The sequence below is a fragment of the Petaurus breviceps genome, unplaced genomic scaffold (genome assembly GCF_028583685.1).
Source record: "Petaurus breviceps papuanus isolate PSGF00001 unplaced genomic scaffold, PetGlider_PUasm1.0 90721, whole genome shotgun sequence".
Lineage (NCBI taxonomy): Eukaryota > Metazoa > Chordata > Mammalia > Diprotodontia > Petauridae > Petaurus > Petaurus breviceps.
Window position 1 is genome coordinate 916,788 of NW_027187322.1, and position 17,373 is coordinate 934,160.

General features: G+C 49.5%; 2 protein-coding genes across 3 annotated transcripts in view; one reads left to right on the plus strand and one right to left on the minus strand.

The window, feature by feature from the left end:
• The window catches only part of ATL3 (atlastin GTPase 3), a 35,305-nt gene extending 34,469 nt beyond the window's left edge, over positions 1-836 (minus strand). Inside the window, exon 1 of one of the 2 annotated variants that reach the window (XM_069066194.1) lies at positions 683-836. Coding sequence is in view for 1 of the 2 variants with exons in the window: in XM_069066192.1 (XP_068922293.1) it covers positions 683-740 (58 nt within the window). In the remaining variant the exon portion in view is untranslated. The remainder of the gene's footprint in view (positions 1-682) is intronic. The other variant, XM_069066192.1, reaches the window with a different exon arrangement.
• A 13,470-nt stretch (positions 837-14,306) lies between these two features.
• RTN3 (reticulon 3) overlaps positions 14,307-17,373 on the plus strand; it is a 54,730-nt gene continuing 51,663 nt past the window's right edge. Inside the window, exon 1 of the mRNA XM_069066196.1 lies at positions 14,307-14,627. Coding sequence (XP_068922297.1) covers positions 14,480-14,627 — 148 coding nt within the window. The 5' untranslated portion in view covers positions 14,307-14,479. The remainder of the gene's footprint in view (positions 14,628-17,373) is intronic.

Below are 17,373 nucleotides of genomic sequence, written 5' to 3' on the forward strand. Positions count from 1 at the left end.
CAGGGGAAGAATGCCCCCTCTCCCCAGTGCTCTGGGTAGGGGGCACAGGGAAAGAATGCCCCTTCCCCCAGTGCTCTGGGCAGGGGGCACAGGGGAAGAATGCCCCTTCCCCCAGTGCTCTGAGCACGGGGCACAGGGGAGGGACCCCCGCACCCCACTGCTCTGGGCACAAGCAGGAACATGCAGGGGGATGGAGCAGGCAGAAAGGAGGACCCTGAAGGAACCCTCCCAGCCGACACCAAGGCAAGGGGAGGAGCCAGGCAGGAAACTTACAAACTCGGCCCTCATGGCCGGGCTCCTCATTCTACTCCGGGGGAAACTGAGGCCCAAAGAGGGGAAGGGCCCCTAAAGGCCTAGTCTTGCTTCTTTTCAACAGACGGGTAAACTGAGGCCCGGGATAGGGAAGGAGCCCTGAAGGCCAACCAATGTAACTCTCTGGTTGCCAAAGGGGAAACTGAGGCCCGAGGAAGGGAAGGCGTCCGGCGGGAGCACCGAGTCTAACGACCTCCTTATACCGACGAGAAAGCGGAGGCCGGGGCGGGGGAGGGGCTGCAGACCACCTGATCTAAGCCCCTCCCTTTAGGGACAGCGAGGGGCGGGGACCCCCAGCACCCCCTCCCCTGCGGCCGCGTTTTACAGAGGCGGAAACTGAGGCAGGAAGGGCCCGGGGCTCGGGGGTTACCTGTGTTCTCCCCGCTTTCCGTTGAGGCCGCCGCAGCCGTTCGCAGAAAAGAAAACATGGAGCCGCCTCCTCATCAGCCCGGGCGGCAGGGGGAGGGCGGGCCGGGGCCGGGCCGGGCCTGAGGGCGGGCGGGCGAGCAGGCGGCCAGGAAGAACTGGGCGGGAAACGGGCGGGGACTCGGCAGCGAGGAGAAACGGGCTGCGCACGCGCACCCGGGCCGGGCCGGCGGCCGGGGGTGGAGCCCGCGCGGAAGCCCCGCCCACCGGGGCCTCCTGGGAAACGTAGTCCCACTCTCGCGCCCACTCAGGCTCTGGGGCGCCCAAGAAACCACAATTCCCAGAAGTCCATGTGGGAGCGCGGCCGCTGGAAGGCGAAGCTCCGATCTCCATCCCTCAGCCTGCGGCGGAACCACAACTCCCAGCAGGCCAAGCGGCGACGCAGGGTCTGGGCGGGTGGCCCGCTTACGGGCTTCCTGCGGGTTGGACCGCGTGTTGGGGCCTCGTGTCCAAACCCGCACTTACGAAGGACCAGGCCAGGGAGGAGCTGCTGCTGCAAAGGCCCCCCCCCAAAAAAAAGAAACCTCAAAGCAGGCGGGGCCCTCCAGTGGGGATACATACACCATGTAACCAGATCCCTTCACCTTAGTGTCGCACTGCACTACTGCCCCAGCCGGCCAAGTGCAAGGTGCGGGAAGGAGAAAGTGGGGGCCTAGAGCTAAGCCAGGCTGCGAGCTCCACCTATCCAGACCAGACCCTCCTGATCATTTTATAAATGGGGATACTGATGCCTAGAGAGGGGAATAGTAATGACACCCAAAGGTGTGAACATTCAGATTCAATGACTTACCCACAGCCAGTTAAGGGCAGAGAAGGCATTTGAGCCCAGGACATCAGAGATGCCAAATCTGGGGCTATACAGCATACTGGAATCAACCTTGGAGCTCATTACGTACAAACCCTTCATTTTACAAATGAATAAACTGAGGCCCAGGGAGGACATATCATGCCCAAGATCACAAGGGTGAAAGTTGGCAGAGCCAAGCTCAAGTCTGAGCTGAACTTAGATTCACTGTCTTGGGCTCTGATGACATTCAGTACTTGATCAACAAGTCAACAAGCATTTATTAAGGGCCTACTATGTGCCAGGAACCCAGGTCTTCCATATTCAATTATGTTTTATTCAACAAACATTGATAAAACACTTCAATTAAACATCGAACTTAGCAGCAGCAATCAAAGAAAAATGAAAACAATCACATTCTACCTGAGTTTTTATCCTAAAACACTCTGAGGCAACGGAAAAGGCAGATCCTGTTCCTCTGCACTGGTGTCTGATCTCTATGGCCACTAACTGTAACCTTGGGAAAGTCTCTTCTCCACTGGCCTCTGTTCTGCTCTGTAAAATGAGGATCTCTAAGGACCTTTCCCATAAGCTTACGAGTGAACCAACGCTGTATTTTAAAAGTTGCACAGACCTCACAGAGGAGGAAGAGGAAGTTACTGAACTGTGATGAATAGGGGTGACCTCACCTCCAGTTGCACTATCATGGTCCAGGATAATTGCTGTGTCATCACTGGCCTGAGTCACCCCAGAAATGAACCTTCTTTCCTACCAACTTTGCTTATTGATCACCATTCATATCTTCGTTATTTTGAAGCCTCTGAATACCCAGGACAAGACCTGAGAGGCCCAGACTGGGCTGAATTTATGTTGTGGCCATAGCCTTGAATCTGAAGTCAGAAAACCCAGATGAGCATCCTGACTCTACTACATGAGACTCTGGGCCAGTCACTCCCCCCTGTCTGGGGCCCAGGTTCCTCCTGAAGGGACTAGACTTAATGATCTACAAAAGTGGTGTGGGAGGGGAGCAGGAGAAGCCACAGGCAGAATCTTGTCTGTGTCCACCCCAATACCATATACCCTCCTGACCACTTTCTTTCAGGTCCTGCCCAAACTGTTCATCATATTTTATTCCAGGGGCCCCAGAGCAACCAGACCAAGAAATCCAGTGGAAATATAGGGCCTAGGAGCAAACCCAGAACTGGAAGGCACTTCAGAGGCCACCTAGGCCAGCCCTTTTCTTTTACATAAGGAGGCGAGGCCCAGGGAGGAGGAGGACTTTGGACCTCTGGCTCAGATTCCAAGGGGCTGTGTCCATCTGCTCAGTGAGCACAGGGACCCTTCCTTACCTTACCTAAACTGGATCCCAGTCAGGACTCAGCACAGGGATTTGTATACAGTAATTGCTCAATAAATTATTGTTTACTGAGTGATTTTGTTCAGTGGATGACAGCTCCAGTGGCTTCTTCAAAAGACAAGTAGAGTCAGGAGACCTGGGTTTAAGTTCTAATCCTACCACTGGGCAGCTCTGTGGTCTTGGGCAGTGACTTCCTCCCTGTGGAAAAAGGTTCAGATAAGAGCTACATGAGCTGCTTCAAGGGACTCTCATGAGGAAAAACACTGTACACGCTTTATTAGTGGGGATTCTTATTATTCTGGTGAGGACTGAGGTCACAGGAGACTATTTATGCCTAGAATTCTTCAAATACCTCATCTCATTCAGTCTTGGCAGCCGCCCTCTGGGGCAGGGGACGCCAGTATTCCTGGCTCCATTTTACAGAGGTGAACACTAAAATTCTGCCACACCCAATGCTCAGCCATTGTCACCCTGCCGGTCAGGGTCTGAGGCAGCACTGGAACCCAGATTTCTCCTGCCTTTCTTTGCCATCTTGCCGGCCATGACGTACATATACATATTACATACTATAAAGCAGCATGCAGAGCATAATACAATATAACACAATATACAATGGCAAGCACTTACCAGAATAACAGGTTTTTATAACCTTTTAAAGTTTGCAATGGGCAGCTAGGTGGCGCTATCGTGCACAGAGCGCTGGGCTGGGAATCAGGAAGACTCATCCTCTCGGAGTTCCAATCTGGCCTCAGACACGTCTGAGCTGTGTGACCCTGGGCAAGTCACTTCACCCTGTTTGCCTCAGTTTCCTCATCTGTAAAATGAGATGGAGAGGGAAATGACAAACCATTCCAGTACCTCTGCCAAGAAAACTCCAAATGGGATCAAGGAGAATCAGGTATGACTGAACAGCAACAAAAGTTTGCAAAGTCCTTTATTAATATTTTCTTAGTCGATCCTCCATACTGCTGCTTGAGAGAGGAATGGCAAATATTATCATTCCCATTTTACAGATGAGGAATTTGAAACACAGTGAGGGTCAGTGACTTGCCCAGTGTCTCTCAGCAAGAACCAAGTCTAGAACAGAAGGCACTCCAGCTGACTATGAATCAATCTATCAATAATCATTGATTAAGCACCTGCTACATACCAGGTACCACCCAAGGTCCTGGAGATATCAAGATCAAAAGGAATTCATCCCTGCTCTCAAGGAGTTTCATGACTGTCCAGGAGGCCATGGGTCTATGTTGAAGAGCTAATTTAGAAAACCAGGGAGTTTGGAGGTGAGGAGACCAGAGAAGAGACTATGGTTCTCCTTTTTTGGCCAGTGAAATCTTGTAATAAAATCCAGCGGCTGACTCCTCCTTAGACCCACAGGCTTATGATCTTGGAGAGCCTCTGCCCCAGCCCCCATGGTACAGAGAGGGCAGGGCCTTGTCTGGAGTCTTAGGGGTCATAAATGGCAGGGCTGGGAAGATTCAGAGGTTGGCAGCAAGCAGAAATATCTGGGTGTGCACCCAGAAGGAACGCCTGCCTTCCATGCTACCGACACTGCCCTCTGCTTGGTTGTTCTGAAATGGCACACACACCAATACATGCATGCATACATACATACACACACGTACACACACAAATACACATGCTCACACATCTGCCCACACATTCTCTTACACACACACACACACACACACACACTCTTACCTACATATCTTCCTATATACAGTCACACATTACACATAACATTCTCATATACATTTACACACTCACATGTTCTCGTGTACCTTTAAACACTCACACACTCTCGTGTACATTTACACACACTCTTACATACATATCTTCCCATATACAGTCACACATTACATGTGACACATTCTCATATACATTCACACACTCTCATATACATTTATACATTCTCATATACACTCCCACGCATTCACACACACACCCATACAGGGCAGCACACAGACCACTATGGTGGTGGTGGTGGTGATGGTGGTGGTGACACAGCCCAGAGACAGGGAGGTGCCTGAACATCTGGAATGTGCCCAGCAGGGGTGGAGAAGGGACGGGGCACAAGTAAACATCCCTGCGACCCTGCTCCCCCCCACCCCCAGCCACAAGGGAGTGTTCAGGAGCACAGGGTCCTTTACCGTCCCATTAACCTTTCCTCCTGAAGGCCTCCTACTATGACTCATCATGGTTTGTGGGCGACCCAGGGTTCCATAGGCAGTGCCAGCAGAGCTCAAGTCGTGGCAAGTCCTAGCAAACTGGAAAGCCTCCAGTATGGGCCTGCTGCTGGACTGTGGGTCTGATGGAGGAGGCCCAGCCCGGAGAGCTTCACTTACCAAATTCAAGGCTTTGAAGGGTGACTGGAGAGGAGGGTGGGAGAACTGGCATAGTGAGAAGCTTAACAACACAACAACTGCCTGGCAAGTCTCGGGCCCCAGCAGGGGACAGGACAAACCACAGAGCAAACCATCCAGTTAATCAGCTGGCACCTATTAAACAGCTAGGCACACAGGGGCCAGAGTGCTGAGCCTGGGGTCAAGAAGCTGTTGTTCAGTTGGTTTTTTCAGTTGTTTCCCACACTTTGTGACCCCACTGGGGGTTTTCTTGGCAAAGATCCTGGACTGGTTTGCCATTTCCTTCTCCAGCTCATTTTACAGGTGAAGAAACTGAGGTACAGAGTGAAGTGACTTGTCCAGGGTCACACAGCTAGGAAGTGTCTGAGGTTGGATTTGAACTCAGGTACTCCCAACTCCAAGCTGGGTGCTCACCTAGAGCACCATCTAGCTTGCTAGGGTCAAGAAAACCTGAGTCTAAATCTGGCCTGGGACACTCCCTAACTGTGTGATCCTGGGCAAGTCCTTGAAACTTTCTCAGCTTCAATTTCCTCAAGTGTAAAATGGGGATCATAAGTGTACCTCCTTCCCAGGCTTGCTGTGAGGATCAAAGGAGGAAATTTTTGCAAGAAGCTGGGCACATGGTAGTCACCATAGAAATGCTTATCCTCTTCCTTTACCCTTTTCCTCCCCTGGACCAAGCACTGTGCTGAGTTCTAGGGCAGAAGTTGGGGTCATTGAGGAATTTCCATCCCAAGGCCCACTGTGCTACCCAACTTTGGACCCTGACTTACTTTGCTTTTACTCCATTAACTAGTCACAGAATCAAAAGGATGTTTTGTTGTTTGGAGTCTGAAGGGCCCCAGAAAAAGATCATTTAGTCCAGCTTTCCTCCTTATTTTACAAATAAGGAAACTGAGGCCTGGAGAGTTTTGATCACACTGGTAGTACCCATCAAAAACAAGATTTGAACCTAGGGCCTAGATTCCATTCTACTGCACCATGGTTCCTCAAGTGCTGGACAGAGAGGAGTTTTCTCCCATCCCCACTCCTTTCTTGCAAACTGGAAAGTCGATGCCACAGTCCAGGTGGAAAGTGCACTGCTTGGCCACTGTCCAGGTCAGTGTTTAGCAACAGCCTGGGGACTGTGGAGTCATGGACGCTAAGCCCCAGCCCTCACCACTGAGTCTCCTTGGGCACTGGTTAACTTCCTTCTCCACTCTAAAATGAAAATAATGGGAGTGGAGACTGTTGTCTTAAATCCAAGATGGGCAATATTTCCAATATCAGCCCTTTTAAGTTGGGACTGGCTTAGGAAGAAGACTGAAATGGAAAGCTTTGCACATATTGGACATTCAAAAGATACTCATTGAATTAATAAGTGAATGGAAGGATGGGAAATCCTTCAGCAAGAAGTTAAATGGTGGTAAACGTTTAAGTAGGGGCAGTTGGGCAGATAGAAGGGCCTGGAATTAGAAAGACTCATCTTCCCGAGTTCAAATCTGGCTTCAGACACTTCCTAGCTGTGTGACCCTGGACAAGTCACTTCACCCTGTTGGCCTCAGTTTTCTCATCTGTAAAATGAGCTGGAGAGGTAAATGGCAGACCCTTCCAGTATCTCCGCCAAGAAATGGGGTCAAGGAGAGTCAGATATGACTGAACAACAGGTAATTTAAGTAGATAGCAAAGGTTATAGAATTACAAGATTGGAAGCTGGCTGGTAACTTTGGAGCCTACTTACCATGCTCAGCTCCCCACTACCTCCCCCAATCCCATTCAAATTCACACACAAATTCACATCTCACCTCTGTGAGCCATAGTCAGATCTTGTTACTGTTTGGTTGATTGTCTAGACTTAAGAGAGTAAAGGAGGAAATGTTAATAGAGCTCATTAAGCTTTCAAGTATTTCTGAGTGCTCTGCCTCCAGCCCTAGAGATGGTGGTTAAACATTTCCCAGCATCCCCTTGCCAACTGGCCCTGTGCCTTGCCTGGAATGTTTTTCCTTCTTACCTTTCCCTCTGGGAAGCCCTTGCTCCCTCCAAGATTCAGGTCAAGAGTCACTGTTTCGGCTGCCCCTTTCAATCATCCACCATAAACATCGACATCACTTTGTATGCACTCATCTGTGAGCTAATAAGCATTTACTAGGTGCCTACTGTGTGCCAGGCACTGTACAAAGAAAGGTGAAAACCCTCTCTGCTTTCTGGGAGCTCACATTCTATGAGGGAGACAACATATCAACTATGTACAAACAAGACGTAGACAGAAAAGATTGGAAATATTCACCAGAGGGAAGGCTCTGATGTTAAGAGGGAGATCAGGAAAGGCTTTCCATAGAAGATGGGCTTGAAAGAAGACAGGAGGCACAGTCAGTGCAAATGCCTGGAGTCTAAAGATGGAGTGTGTTGTGTGAAGATCTGGGAGGATCCTAGACTGTGGAAGCTGGGCTGGGAGGAGGAAAACAGTGGGAGAAGACCAGAAAAGTAGGAGGGGTCCAGGTTTTAAAAGATTTTGAAGGCCCAACAGAGGAATTTATATTTGATCCTGGGGTAATAGGGAGTCATTGAAGTTTACTGAATGGGGAGAGGGTTGGTACAGGGAGAGACTGAAAACAAGTGAGGGGACAATCTGCTGGAAGAGGCAGGTACAGGTAGACCTTGCACAAGTAAGGTGGGGCTTTGGTTGAGTTTCCCAGGCTCATACTAATCTGTAACCATCTAAAGGATCAATATCCTTTGAACCCTGGTAACTCACAACTGTGCTGAGTCACCAGAAGTTGTGATTCTTCTGGTTCTGAGCCTGTTAGTTATATATACTGGGAGGTTGGTATTTTATTTTGGGACTTACTCGTGGGGAAGAATGTGTCTTTGTGATCTGGCCAGATGAGACTAGCCATTGTTAAGGAGCCCCCTGGCCTTGAGAACCCAGATGTTGGTGATTCCTGGTCTGGTGATCATGTATCTATTCCTTTGTTTAGACAGTTGGAACCCTATCTATTGGATCTCCATGTTCAGGGTGCTGACCCTTCCTCTGAATTAGTGAATGACCTAGACCTTCTTTACTTCTCTGCTTGAATTTTCTCCACCTTCTGAGTGCTGACCTTTCCCCTGAACTAGTGCATGACATATATGTTTAATTAAAGTAAGATTGTTGACCCCTTTGAAGCTGTCTTTTGTTTAAAAAAGCAGATCAAAGAATCTGTGCTAGCAGGCATCCTGGGTGTGCTAGGGTGCTTACTAATAAAACATGGAATTCCCCTCCCCTCTAATATAAGCCCTTTGAGGACTGTTTCATTTTTGGGTCCCTAGTTTTTAGTATGGAGTATTTATTAAGTGCTTGCTGAATTCAGTGAAATTGAAGTCAATTCATTTTATAGAGGTCTGGAGACAAGGAACTTGCCCAAGGATAAACAAGTAGGTAGGAGGGGCTGAGACTGTGTAACAAGCCAAAAGGAGAAATTGAGCTTTCAGGATGAGCCCCAAAGACCAGCCTTGGGCTGTAGCCTCCGGACATCTTGAGACAGCCTAGATTATGAGATGCAAGGCATATCCTAAGGCAGCACCTGATTGTGGCCAAATGGCAGTGGGAGCTAGGACAGTATGCTCAATCTCATGTCAGAGGCCCTGGATTTGAATCCTGCCCCTGCCAGGGCCTGAGCCAGGCCCCCTTGAGAAAAGATCATAGACTAGAAGGCTAAAAGGGACCTGAGACATGCTCCAGTCTGAAGAACAGCAGGCAACTCTCTTTTTTGCCCAAAGGCTGGAGGAAGCAGAGCTGTTTGTTTGAACCCAGGTCCTCAGAGTCCAAATCCCCCATTCTAGTGACTACACCAACTGGTCTGTAGTAACCTGCATCACTGTGGCCACACTTTCCATTCCTAACTCCCACTACAAGTATGTTCAGTTGATTTCTGTTCAGGGGGCTTATGTTTAAGTGGGCAAACTATCTCATGTGAGCCTCAAACAATTCCTATGGGCATTACAACACTCCTGGGGATGTACATGTGACTTGCCCAGGGTCACATGGCAAGTGTCTGAGGCCAGATCCGAACCCAGGTCCTCCTGACTCAAGGGCCGCTGCTCTACTGACTGCGCCACCCAGCCACCTTGCCCTTCTCTCTTTAATATGTAGGAGGTACTCAGTAGATGGTTGTTAATGGATTGGTTAGTTGATAAAAGTTCAGATCTCTAAACTCTCAAACATGGTATCACTTTCAGGGAAACTCCCCAAGACTGCTCAAGACATCTCTCTCCTTAGCCAGAAGGCTAGGTTTGACCTAGGAAATTACTTCCTCATACCTAGAAGGTAGATTGTTCATGAACTCCCCTCTTGGGCCACATGGGCAAATACATATCCATTCCTAGAATATTATACAGAAACTCTATCCTCCACCATTGGCCTCAATGCTGCTGTCTCTTGGGTTGAGAATGCCCACTCTAATGAGACAGCCATAAGAAATTGGATCTAACTCCCAGGTGCCTCCAGTCCAAGTCAGTCATTACAGGGGTGAGTGGCAGGAGACTGTAGCCAGGAAAGGCTCCCCTACCTAGGACCTAAGCTCTAATGTTGGCTCACTTTTATAGATCAGTGTGAAGGATGGCTCTGTCCAGAAGACATGCTCTTCTCCCATTGGTGAGTTCTCAGAACTCTCATCTGGAGGGAGAGTTCAGAATGGCCATTCTTTGCACCGTACTCCCCCCTTCCAGCTCTTCTGAGGCCTTGTCATGTGCCTTCTGCCCTTAGAGTGGAAGCTCCTTAAGGGCAGGAATTGTCTTCCCTTTGTTCTTTTTGGTATGCTCTCTGTACTCAGAACAGTGCCTCACACTAAGTAAACAATAGATTCTGGCCAGCCATCCAGTCATTCTAGAGGCAGCACCCAATCATCACAGACCAGTCTGGAGTTGTTTTTGTTCTGTGACAATTCCTCTCTTGGCTTTCCCAGTTCCCAGAAGCCCCCTCCTGTCCTGCCAGCACTGCCCTCTAATTGACCAATTCCTCCCAGAGCTCCCCTTTGGAATTCACGGAACCTTTTCCATAGGGAAAAACCATACTTGTTAAAATCATGTGTGTATGGGGGGTGGGGGGGAACTCCCCTAAACAATTCTCTTTTCATTCTTTTGTTGCTTTGAGGACAGTAACTATGTTCTGCTTCCTTAGCTCTCTCATAGCCTCTAGGACAGCCCTTCATTAAACATGAGAAGCTTCAATAAATATTGGGTAGGTTTTAATGCATATTAGTTAAAAGAACAACAACAAAAAAAAGATAATTCCCTGGTGGTCTGTAAAGATCACAGACAACTTATTTGTCTTTAATCCTTTAAAAAGTCAGCATTTCATTACCTAGCAGTATGGGATCTCAAACTATATTACAAAGTGTAATGATGAAACTATCTGGTACTGGCTAAGAAATAGTGGTAGATCAGTGGAAGAGATTTACATTATATAGCAGTATATGATAGGTCCACATTACATAGTAGTAATTGACTATAATAATACAGGGTTCGATACACCCATAAAAACCCCAAGCTTTTGGAGTAAGATCTCACCACCTGACAAAAATTACTAGGAAAACTGGAAAGTATCTTGGCTGAAACTAGGCACAGAGCAACATCTCAGGCTGTATGCCAAAATAAGGTCAAAGAAGATAAATGATTTCGACATAAAGGGTGATTTCATAAGTAAATTAGGGGAGTATGGAAAAAGTTACCTGTCAGATCTAGGGATAAGAGAGGAGCAAACATGAGATAGAAAGGAAAATGGGAAGCAAAATGAATGATTTTGATTATATGAAATTAAAAAGTTTTTGCACAACAAAATTAATGCAGCCCAAATTAGGAGGAAAGCAGGAAACTGGGAAAAATTTTACAGCAAGTTTTTCTGATAAAGGCCTCATTTGTCACATAAATAGGGAACTAAGCCAAATTTATAAAAATAAGAGCCATTTCCCAATTGATAAAGAAAAAGGATATGAACATGCAGTTTTCAAAAGAAGAAATCAAAGCTATCAATAGCCATATAAAATGCTCTAAATCACTAATGATTATAGCAATGCAAATTAAAACAATTCTGAGGTACCACCTCACACCACTCAGAAATGACAAGTGTTGGATGAGAGAAAATAGGTACATTAATTATTAGTGAAGTTGTGAACTAGTCTAACCCATTCAGGAGAACAACCTGGAACTATGCCCAAAGGACTATCAAACTAAACATACCCTTTGACCCAGTAATACCACTACTAAGTCTGTATCTCAAAGAGATCAAAGAAAAAGGAAAAGGACCTGTTTGTAGAAAAATATCTATGGCAACTCTTTGTGGTGGCAAAGAATGGGAAACTGAGGGGATGCCCATCAACTGGAGAATGGTTGAATGAGTTGTGATATATGATTATGATTGGAAGACTATTGTGCTATAAGAAATGATGAAGGGGATGGTTTCAGAAAAACCTAGGAAGCCTTTTATGAGCTGACACACAGTGAAGTGAGCAGAACCAGATCACCATACCCAGTAAAGATGATCAACTGTGAAAGACTTCACTACTCTGAGACAATTATCCAAGTTAATTCCAAAGGACCCATGATAAAAAATGCTCTGCACCTCCAGAGAGAGACTGATAACTCTAAGCACAGATTAAAACATTTTCATTTTTTCTTTTTTTTTGTTTTTATGTGGAAATATGCGCTGCGTGATTTCACATGTATAATTGCTATCATACTGTTTGCCTTCTCAAACAGTGGCAGAAGAGTAAGAGGAAGAGAGAGAATTTGGAACTCAAAACTTTAAAGAATGATGTTAAAATATAAATGGGAAGTATTTAATGAAATACATTTTAAAAATCAATATTTTAAAAGTTAGTTTCTCTTCCCCTTACTTGCTACTCTAGGGTATACAAAAATAATGGTAGGAATAACTGACCTATCTACAGTTCTTTAAGGTTTACCAAGTCCTTTACATTTATTAACTAGTTTGACCTTCCCAAAAATGCTGTGAGGAGGTATACACACAGGTGCTATCATTCCCATTATACAGATGGGGAAAACTGACACTCAGAAAGCCTAATGACTTGCCCACAGTCACATGACTACTTAAGCTTCCTAGGTGCCTTTGAACCCATACCTGCTTCATTCCAAGTCCAAGAGTTTGGAAGTCGGCTCTTTCTGCCTGCCTTATGCTTGGTGGCTGGCCCCGGATGCCAGGTTCCAGCCAACTGCTGCTCATTGTCTGAGCTGCCAGAATCTTCTTTCTTTCTCTTAACCCCCCCCCCCCGCCCAAGTCAGGCTGCCTAGATCCGCATTTATTTGAACAGATGATATCGGGCCTTGGGCCTTGCGCACCTTTGCTAGCAGGCCTGTGCTGCCCTGGGTCATTCCAAGGGCTGTAGCTGATTTGGCAAGGTTTCTGCTCTCAGTAGAAGATGCTCCCAGCAGGCCTAGGCCTGGCCCAGGCACTGTCTTTTGTTCCTTGCTTTGCTGCAGCGACCACCGCCTTCCCTTGTCTGGGTTTTCTCTGACCTCAGAGCTGCTGTCAAGGGCGGAGGGCTCCCGAAGGCTCCTTCCATTGGTTCTAATCTCTCTTCCCCTCTGCGCCTGGCTGGCTGGCTCACCCTCCTCCCTGAGCTGGCATCTCTTCAGGAAGCCAGTCTGTGGCTTCCACTGAGACTGCATTGCTGCTACTGATCACAGTCTCAGCAGAAACTAATTTCACCGCCTGACGTTTTAGCATCCCAGGATAGGCAGGGGCTATTTGATTTTCTGAACATTTGGACCCCATGGGTCTGAGGCCAGGCCCCAGGCTGGGAGTCAGCATCAGCAGGCCAGTGGGCCCCAAAGGCAATTTTTCATAAAGGGACAAATCGTAAGACCCTATAAGCCGGAAGGTACGGCAGAGCCCCCTCCTAGTCCTACCTGAACCAGAAAATACGGACAAGTGGTCTCAAGCAGATTCTGCTCAAAGGTCTGTAGAGAAGGGACAGTTCTCTCTCCTGTATACAATATACAAAGGCACATACAGAACCCCTTCCACTTGGGGACCTCTGTTAGCCTGCCAAAATGTCTGCTAGGGAAGGCACCATTGGGCCTTTCCCTAAAATTCAGTGTATTCAGTCTGTGCCCATTGTTTTCTTTGTAACTCTCCACCTCCCCATCCATCCTACCCATGCCAGCTGCTCTGTGGGGGGCCTTTCTCTTTAGAAGAACTGACCCCATTCCTCCAGAGCCAGCCTGCGCCAGCTGGGCAAGCCGCATTCCGTCCTGCCTGCTGACCCCCCCCCCCCCAGGCTCCTTTCAGCCCCAAATCTCCGCCCCCTGGTTTTCTCCGGGCAGCAGATTCTCTTCTTGCCCAGGGAAGAGCATGAAAAGGCCTGGAGGGCGAGGCCAGCTGCCTCTGCCACTTCCAGGGATTTTCACTCTTTTAGGGCCCCAGCAAGGCCCTGGGTGGTGATGACTGGCAGCTAGCACGTGGGTCGCCCCCCAGGTTTGCAGAGCACTCCCCGTATGGAAGGGGTGGCCCACAGCCCCTAACACCCCTGCAGCAGGTGCCACTATCCCCTCGAGGCAATACTCAATCAATACGGCGTCCCAGCGGGGCGTCAGCTCGGAGCTCGACCCTTCCAGCACTTCCAGCCCGAGCCCGGGGAGGGGGGGAGACGGGGAGAGGGGAATGGCGGGGGCCGGGAGCAGCGGGGACCAGGGGCCAAACACGTCTTGGACACCCGACGAACTCCCATTCTTGGGGTGGGGTGGCAGGACAGGGAACGCTCCCCGCGAAGCAGCAGCCGGACACACAGACGCTGCGGGGGACGCTTCTCCAGCCCCGAGACACGTGCTCCCAAGAGCCGAGACTGCGCCTGGGGGCGGGGCTCCAGTACCGGCACAGCCTCCGCCCCTCGCTAGCTCTGCAGGAGTGGGGAGGAGGGGGGGGGGGGGGGGGGGGCGCGCGGGCGCGCGGGGGGGGGGGGGGCAGTGGGAGAGGTTCCCGCGCTTGCGCACTGGCTCCGCTGCGGGCCCGGCACGGCCGCCGCCTACCTCCTCCCGCCGGGCTCGGGGCCACAGTGCGCCTGCGCGTCCTCTCCGGCGCGCGCCCGAGCTCGGCGCCCCTCCCCCGCTCCTCCTGAGCTCGGCCGCCAGTCAGTCAGTCAGTCAGTCAGTCAGTCGCTCGCCGTCCGCGCTCGGAGCCGGAGCCGCTGCTCGCCTCGCCGTTGTCCCGGTCCTCGTCTTCTCGCCTCGCCTCTGCCCTTTCCGCCTCCCATTGGCGAGGCCATGGCGGAGCCGTCGGCGGCCACCCAGTCCCCATCAGTCTCGTCGTCGTCGTCTGGGGCCGATGCCGCAGGGCCCGCGGCGGGCGGCGGGGGAAGCCCCGGGACCTGCCCAGGCCTGGGGGTCAAGAGCTGCGCCTCGTCCTGTGCGGGTGAGGAGGGGGAGGGGCGGCCAGAAGCCGCAGAGGGGGGGGGGCGCGGGGCGCAGGGACCGAGGGGGGGGGGGGCGGGGCGGCAGGGACGGAGGACGGACTGACGGGGGGGGGGGCCCGGGGGACGGGGGGGAGGGGCGAGACCGGGGGCCCCCGGCTGGGGTCGGGGGGTGACCCCGACAGGGTCTGGGGAGGGAGCCTCAGGTGGTAATCCTTAGCCGCGCCGGTGACTTTGCCTCGAGCGTGGGGGTGGGGGTGGGGCCGGGGCCCCGGGGTGGGGCCGTGGGAAAACACGGGCAGGGGGAGGGGAAGACGGGAGGGAGAGGACATGGGGGGGGGGGGGGTGATACCCCGCTCCCTCCCTTTGCAGAGCGTGGGTGTGGAGGGTGGAGGGGCTCTGGGGTGGGGGCGGCACGTAGAAGAGCAAAGGCGGGGAGGGCGGCTCTGCAGTGGGGGCTGGGCACCCCTCCCCACGGACACGGAGCTCGCAGGAGCCCCAGCTCCTCCGCCGCGGCTGCAGGGCTGCGGGATGAGGGGGCAGGAGGGGTCCACGCCCAGCCGGGCCTAGTAGGGCCGTCCGCTGGCACCTACTGTGTGGGGGGGGGGGGGGACCCTGGGAAATGGCGAGTGAGGTGGGGGAAGGGTCGGGCCTCGGACTGCGGAGCGGGCCCCCCCTGCCCCTTCAGGCGGGGGCCGGGGGCGGGTCGGCTGTTTGTGCAGCGTGGGAGCCCCGGGAGGGCGGGCGGGCGCGCGAGGCCGAGCTCCCCCCGCCCGGCGCCTTTGTGCTGCGCCCCCTCGCCCAGAGCCGCACTGCGGATGCCTGGCGGAGGGGAGCGGGGCCCGCGGGCGGGTGACCCTCGTTAAAGGGCCCGAGCTGCGGCGGAGGGGTGCTGCCCCCCTGAGTAGAAGCGAGTGCTCTGCTTCGCACCTGTTCCGTGGCTTCCCGTCCCCTTGGGTTTCCCAGTGTGCTTGTGGTTCTTGAAGCAGAAGCCGCCTGTTTCCTTAGGTCAGGGCTTTAGCTGCGCTTCTGGGGAGTGAGGCAGCAGATTTGGGAACGTTCTACAGCTATTTCTCCACATTTTTCTCTGCCTTCCAAATTCTAGGGGAAACGCAGTTCTGTCACCAAGCAACTCGGTTTATGGGAGGGGCATTATTCCTCGCCTTTAGCTACTCGGAGTTTTGGGTATTATCTGCCTTGTTGGGTTCCTTTGTTTTCTAATGTATGCATACTATTTAATTTCAATTTCATTTTGTGTTTTAGACCGGTGGTGTCAAATAGAAAAATAGAGGGCCACTAATCCGTAGGGAAGGATCTTTGCCAGTACCTTTGTTTTAAAACATTATCTGTGTTTTATTGCTTTTATTTATTTTGTTAAATATTTACCAGTTATGTTTATAAACTGGTCGGGGCGGCACTCTCCTGTGTTTGACACCTTTGGTCTAGACCATAGTTCTGGGAATGAAACCTTTGTGCCATATGCTCATGGAAGTATTGGCTAGAGGAAGCACTAACGTTTACTTCTAAAATTTGCAGTTTTTGCATAAAGGAAATCACTTTAAGGATACTTCTGTTGCTGTCTGTCTTTGAAAAAACTGTCCATCTTTATTAATGGGGACATGTTGACATGATTTTGTTACATAGTAAAGCTGTCTAGTGACACAGCTAATATTTTCTTTTATCTTTGGTGTCATTTGCTTTAGCCACCATTTTTTTTTTCATTTATTGTACTATTCACTGCTAAGGGTGGTGTAACTGATTTTCTCTAAGAAAATTTTATTAATGTCTTGATTTTCCATCACCCATTTCTAAATGAACCTTTCTCTTGTCCACTTAGAACAAAGAAAAAAGGAAAAAATAATTCCTTGAAATTAACCAGCATATCAACCAAGTCTTGACAGTATGTACAATATTCCATATCCATAGTTCCCCTCCCCTGCAAAGAAGGGAAGGAAATATATTTTTCAGGCCTAAACATGGTCACTAAAATTACACAACATTCAGTTAAATTTTTTTTCTTTACACATAATACATCTTTTAAGGTAGGTTTTCATGATAACTGCTAAATATCACATCATTTTTTCAAAAAGTTAATACTTATACTTTTGTCAGTATGTCCATATTTATACGATATGTCCATACATGGGTATATCCTAAATGTGTTTGCATGTATAAAACACTTTGTAACTAGAAATGAAATTCCTCATATGTAATGGGCACGGTCCCCAAAACTTGTGCATACATTAAACGTTAGTAAATACTCTCATATTTTTGCATTACCTAACATTATAATTTTAAAGCTTTCATACCTTTATTTCTTGAAAAGTCAACCTCAGTTTTCTCATTTATAAAATAAAGGGCTTGTTATGCATTGTCTCTAAAGTTTCCTCCATTTCTTACTTGATGTGATAATTTTCCTTTCTTACCACAATAAATGATATCTAAGTATTTATGTGAATAAATATTTTTGTTCAAAATTTCCTTTTAAAGGAAAGAATCTTGTTTGGAAAGCTTTTTGTAATACAAATAATTAACAATTCCTAGCTTGTTCTTTTTTAACTGCATATTTCTTCCTGTATGTGGCACTAAGCTATTACATACTAATTTTCCTCATGACAGATTTGTTGGAGACTCTTAGGTGGTACATTGTTCACACATAAGATAACAATGACGATTTTGTTTTACATGTCTTCAACACTTATTATTAAATACCAAGGTAGAAAGACCCAGATGTCTCCTTTACACAGT